This window comes from Hipposideros armiger, unplaced genomic scaffold, assembly GCF_001890085.2.
Source record: "Hipposideros armiger isolate ML-2016 unplaced genomic scaffold, ASM189008v1 scaffold_235, whole genome shotgun sequence".
Lineage (NCBI taxonomy): Eukaryota > Metazoa > Chordata > Mammalia > Chiroptera > Hipposideridae > Hipposideros > Hipposideros armiger.
The window spans coordinates 1391262-1397003 of NW_017731585.1; the positions used below are offsets into that span (position 1 = coordinate 1391262).

General features: G+C 49.9%; 1 protein-coding gene across 1 annotated transcript in view; it reads right to left on the reverse strand.

Moving 5' to 3' along the window:
• CHAT (choline O-acetyltransferase) overlaps nt 1-5742 on the reverse strand; it is a 62796-nt gene that overhangs the window by 11028 nt on the left and 46026 nt on the right. The window contains exons 8-10 of the mRNA XM_019655048.1: nt 3949-4118; nt 1487-1587; nt 468-596 (exon numbers count right to left, since the gene is read on the reverse strand). Coding sequence (XP_019510593.1) covers nt 468-596; nt 1487-1587; nt 3949-4118 — 400 coding nt within the window. The remainder of the gene's footprint in view (nt 1-467; nt 597-1486; nt 1588-3948; nt 4119-5742) is intronic.

Genomic DNA, 5742 nt, shown 5'->3' on the forward strand with positions numbered 1-5742 from the left:
GCCAGCACTGCTTCCCACCGCCCCCACCTCCAAAGGGGGTTCCACCCCTGACCTGGATCCCGTTAGGGCCAGAGTTGCCTTTGGGAAGAAAGGCCCCTTGTTGAGTTGTAGTGAAAATTCAAGCAAATTGAAATAGCTTGGATTCAAATGACTATTCAAAACAGTTGTTTATTACTCTCCTGAAAGTAGGGGGTGATTTCCCCACATTGACTCTGCCCAGTCAGGTAAAATCCGTGAAAAAATAGCTCCACATTTGCATTTTATGGAAATGATGCATTCGTCAGCAAGGTTATTGCCCTGGGAGTTACAACTCCCCTTTAGTTTGACTACATTTCCATAAGGGGAGGGGGGGTGGAAGAGCTGGGGTCTCTGGAACCTTCCTGGGTGCCTCAGCAGCTGGGATGGGAAGGGAACCACAAGGTAACCCCCAGAGCATCACCCCCAAGGAGACTTGGGCTTCTCCTTACCGTTGTAGTTTTTCTGCTGAGGAGGCTAACAGGCCTTGAATTTCCGGGGAGCATTTCCACCTCAGCCTCCTGGGAGCCGGCAGCTCGCTGACAGAGTCAGCTCGGACCAGCTTCTTGCTGCTGCTCATCCTGCAGGCACAGAGGTGGCCCTGTGAGCCACAGGGCCGGGCAGCAGGCTTTCCTGCCATCTGCAGTCATCTCAGTGTTGGAAGTTCAGTGGGTGTGTACTGCTCGCCCACCCAGAACCATTGCACAGACGAATAGACTGAGGCTTGGAGAGGCCACCCAAATTAGCAAGTGGCAGAGCCAGGATTACATCCAGTTCCACCTGACTCCAAAGTCCATTATTTCTTTTCACATTTTTCTGTTCAAATACCTTATACCACTAACACTTATAAAACATTTGGAGAGAAATTGAAGCAACTTGTGTTGTTCTGTCTATAAGGGTTGGTTTGGGTTTTCAGGGATCCTAAGGAGGTCCTAAATCGTGGAAGAGATTTAGAACTTAGAATCAGGGAGAAGATTCTAGAAGAAAAAAATGAGCGAAATCATAAATGGAGGAAGAAACCCAGTGAGTTTAAAGAACAGAGAGAGCCTTAGTCTGGCCAGCTTGAAAGCTAGAGAGAGCCAGAGACCCAGCCTGATGGAAAGACGTGCAGCTCAAAGACCTCCCCTCTGCTGCGTCATCAGCTGGCCCAGCTTGGACTTTGTATACATAATAGGGATTGATCTGAGCGACTCTGGACCAAAGCAAATATTCCTTTTTAGCTGAAAATTCTTTGCCAAGCCTCTCCCTAACTGCTGTTGCCCGATCAGCCCCTTCTGTCCATGGCTGATAAAGCGTATGATGTCTCATTCAAGTTGGTTTGCAAATTCACCTTTTGCTATGACACTTTCCAGACTAATGCAGCTGTGCATTAGTGGCCACCCCAATTCTTTGTAGCTTATTTTGGCAGCCGCAGAGCAGCCTGGCTTTGCCTCCACAGCTGCTCTGGAGGGGTTGTGCCCTCTAGACTCACATGAACTTGAGCAGATACTCCGTGCACTGCACCAGGACAATGCCGTCGAATGGAGAGTGTTCACACACCACGCCGCAGGTGCCGTCCCGGCCCACCACAAACTGCAATAAGGAGGAGAGGTGAGCAGACCTGTGGGAAAGTCAGCATTTCAAATCAGCCCCCTGCTCCAGACTACCTCCTCCTAGCTTCTCGAGGGCTCTCTCCTTAAGGACGCCAAAGCATGTTATATCCTGAAAAGAACATTACATGCAGTTGCCAGGGCCTGAGAATGTGGGAGGGTTTCTCAGACAGATCGAAACTGTGCAACCTCCTTCCCAGAAATACTCTAAGCAGTGAAGGTGCAGCTGAAGTTCCCTGGCTGAGAGGCTGTGCACATTCTCCTTGGCTCATGGGCGAGTCCCTGCAGCTTCTATTAGCCTTGTTTCCCCTTCACCATGAGTGGCAGGGACACTGTCCTGTATTACATTGTGTGATGATGTGTCCGATGGCCTGTGTTTTTAGGTACCGTTGATTTTATTCCCAGAATTTAGACCAGTGTCCAGCCCATAGTGGAGGCTCAATAATTTTGTTGAATGGCTAAATGAAAGATAACGGTCCAATTTGGATGGCATGCAGGTTCCTAGGGAGAGATGAGAGTGAGGGAAAAGCGTGCTGTGGGTGCCCAGTTAACTGCTGCACCGGCTCCGTGTCAGAGACCCAGATTCCAGTTCTGCGGTTGCTGCCTGCCAGGCGGGGGTGGGGGTGGGGGTGGGGCTTTGACAAGACACTTCAACTCTCTGGCTTCAGTTCACTCTCGTTTAAAATGGATCCATTAAGGCTAGTTCATAGGACTGACATGAGGATTAGATAGAAGGTATATGAAAGGACCACAAGAACTGTAAAGATTACTTGTGATTTTTTTCATGACCTCACAAAGTCTGTATTTAGCTGACTTGGAATCGGGACACACTCAGTGCACAAAAGTACTGGGAGAAAGTAGTAAGAATGAGATTTGATTCTTAAAGCATAATCCAAATAAAGCAGGGCTGCCTTGTAGCTCAGCACAGCATCACACTCAGGAGATAATAGCCCACTATCCATAATCAAACAAACAAACAAACAAGCTTTTGAAGTCTTTACTGAAACCCCTTGAAGGGCGCATAGCCCGCTACTGAGCTGACTCTCTCCAAGTCTCTCCCAATCTCTCACGTTGTTTTCAGTTGCCTGAATCTTTACTCCCATTCTTCCAACAAACTTCCCACAGAGTTCCCCACAAAGCTCATCCCTGCAGGCTCTTTTCTCTCTCCCGAGTCCCTTGCCATTCTTTCTTGAGACTAGCCCTACATCCTTTCAATTCACATCCACGAAGCCCATTGGGCTTCTCCAGCTCACCTGCTAATCTGTCCTGCCTGCAAGAAGAGCCCAGTCATCCCCGTGAGGCAGGAGGGAAGGACTGTGCCCACTCACACTTTAGTGTTGTTCTGTCCCTGTCACTAAAAGAAAGGGAGGCAAATGGTGCCTTTTAAAAACTGCTACAGAGCCTTACTATGATTTGGGTCTTGTACATCCATTATACCATTTCACTCCCACAGCTGCTCCATGAAAGATTACAAGCCATTAGCACCACAGGTGGAGGCTGAAACAGCCAGGACAGCAGCAAAACTCATCGGAAAGGGCGGAATCAATATGCAAACCAATAAAAAGAATATGCTGCAGAATGTAGGGGACAGAGGAAGAGAAAAATAAGCCTAGAAACGCTCACCAGTGTGAGCGAAGCATAGAGATCATCGGCTGCTATTTAATGGGCCATTGTGGAAGTGTGGCAGCTTTCAAAATAAACAAGATTAGATTCAGGATTGGCATGCTGGGGGAAAAAGGATGGAAGAACAGAAATGATGGCCCAACCTCAACCTCATCCCCACCTGCATGAGTGTTTTTCTCCAGGCCAAAGTGTCTTATTTCTGGGCTGATGTCACATGATTGAAAAAAATATGAAATGCTTTATTTCATTTTATGACTTTTCTTCTGTGAAGATGCCGGGCAGCCTGACTTTTCAGGGCTGGAGGGAGGTGTGCCAAAATGGCCAGGCCAGGGTGACAGAAATTCAGAAAAGCTGACATCTCTTGGCATCAGACGTGATTCTTGCTGAACGTGTTGAGGATTGCTCGGTGGGAGCCCACAGCATGCCCCCACCTTACAGTGTGTGATGGGAAATGGGCAGTGAACTCCAGGTCTGACCAGAGGTTTCCCTGGCGTGGCACAGGCTGTAGGAAGGGTAAGGCGTTTGTGTTGGGTTTGGCTACTTGATTCTGAGAAGTGTCCTGGCCAGTCCAGGGGCTGACGCTAATGGCACGTGTCCAGCCCCCTCAGTTCCCTCAGCCCCACATGCAGCATCCTGGGTAGCAAGAGGCCTGTGAGAGAGTCTGCCAGACATGAGCATAGTGCCAGCTTGGACCACTGGCCATACTGCAGGGGACACTCACCTGCAAGGACTTGTCGTACCAGCGGTTTGCCCCATTCTTGCTGCAGCCTCCACCGTGAAGGAGCTGGAGTGCCCTGTTGGTGTCACTGGGCTCCCAGCCCCCCGGGGCATCCAGGCACACCAGGCAGATGCAGCGCTCGATCATGTCCAGCGAGTCCCGGTTGGTGGAGTCTGCAGGGCAGGCAAGCAAGGCCTTTGCACCTACCCTACCTAGGGTCTGGGGTACCCTCTGCACAGCCCCCCGCACCACAGGCCCTTCCCTTATCCCAGTGGGCTTGGTCGTGAAGTCAGCCAGATTGTCTTGAGCTTCTGTACTAACTCCAGTGTCTAGCTCACCCTGACTCCCTGCAGGAGTCCCGCCCTCCAGCTGTGGCCAGTTCTTCCCCCAGGTGTTTCGTCACTGGTCCTTCCTGCCAGGTTGAAGGGGGCTGGTGTGAAGCCATCTCCATGGATGTTAGACCCTCAGGCCAGCCTACACCAGGGGAGGAGCTCCAATTACCCCGTTCAACAGCACCCCCCACTCTGGCACCAGAAGGCCACACATGGCACATGGGCATGTTTACTTGTCCTAAAATATGATTTTCAAACACTAATTGCCAGGATTTTTAAGTTAATCAATTGCACATGAAAATATGAAGAGAGTAAGTGTACTGCTCTCCCTTCCCCCTGCCCAGCCCTCCCCCAGCAGTTATGTCGATGCAGAGGGCAGATGGAAAGGCCAGGCTGCCCTGAACCTATATCCAGATGGGGCTGTTTCAGGCCTGTGGAACTCATCAGGACAAATAGGTTAAAAGCCACTGAGTTGTGCAGAAACATGTTGCCGAGGGAGCTTGACTCCTCCATGGGGACACTATGCATGGGGTTCCTCCCGGAACAGAGCTGAGTCAGCCAGATGGGCTGCCAGCAGCTTCCTCCACCGAGCATGGGGAGCTTCACCAAGCCTGCCCAGTGGGACCTGACCGTGGCCATGGCTGGTCTGCCATGTCCCTTCTCCCTCTCAGGAATCTTTATGGTTCCTTCCCATCATCCCATATGTGGTGTGGCACCAGGACCCAGTGGGGAACTGTACGTCGCCTAAGATCAAGACTTCTGGGCTGGATGCTGTAACAGGATGAAAGTTACCATGTCTCTCCAAAGTCGCAGGATATTCTATGCAAGGGAAAATGGGGTGTGTGGTATTTAGAGGCAAGGGGGCATTATGTGACAGAGATTGCTAATTGCATATCACAATATCTATTTCCCTTTAGCCACAGGATGCCTGGTTTTTAGCTTGGCACAGGGGCAACCAGAACTAAAGCTACATTGCCTCCCTTATAGCTAGAGTCACCATGTGTCTAAATTCTGCCAATGAGATCTAGAAACACTATACAACAGCTTCCAGGAAACCTTAAAATGACTAGCATGTGCTCTTTGCCCTTCTTTCCACCTTACTCCATCTTGCTCCCTAGAACAGAGGTGTGATGGCCGGAGCTTTAGCCTCCATTTGGGACCAAACACACCCTTGCAGTGAGATGGAAGAACCCTAGCTACTATGTATCAGAATGAACTCACAATTGGCTCAATGAAAGAGAGAGAAACCTCTGTATTTTTAAGCTATTATTTGGGGTTTTCTGTCCCATGTGGCGAAATCTAATCCTAACTTACACCATCTAGTAATGTTGGGTTCACATTCTTACACTGCAAGAATTAGCTGGAGCTGAGAAACTGCACCCTGGTTTGCCACAGCCCTTTCTCACTTATTTAGCCCCCTTGGTTGCTGCAGGTATTTAAATTCAAGGTGTCTGTCCAGAAGGCT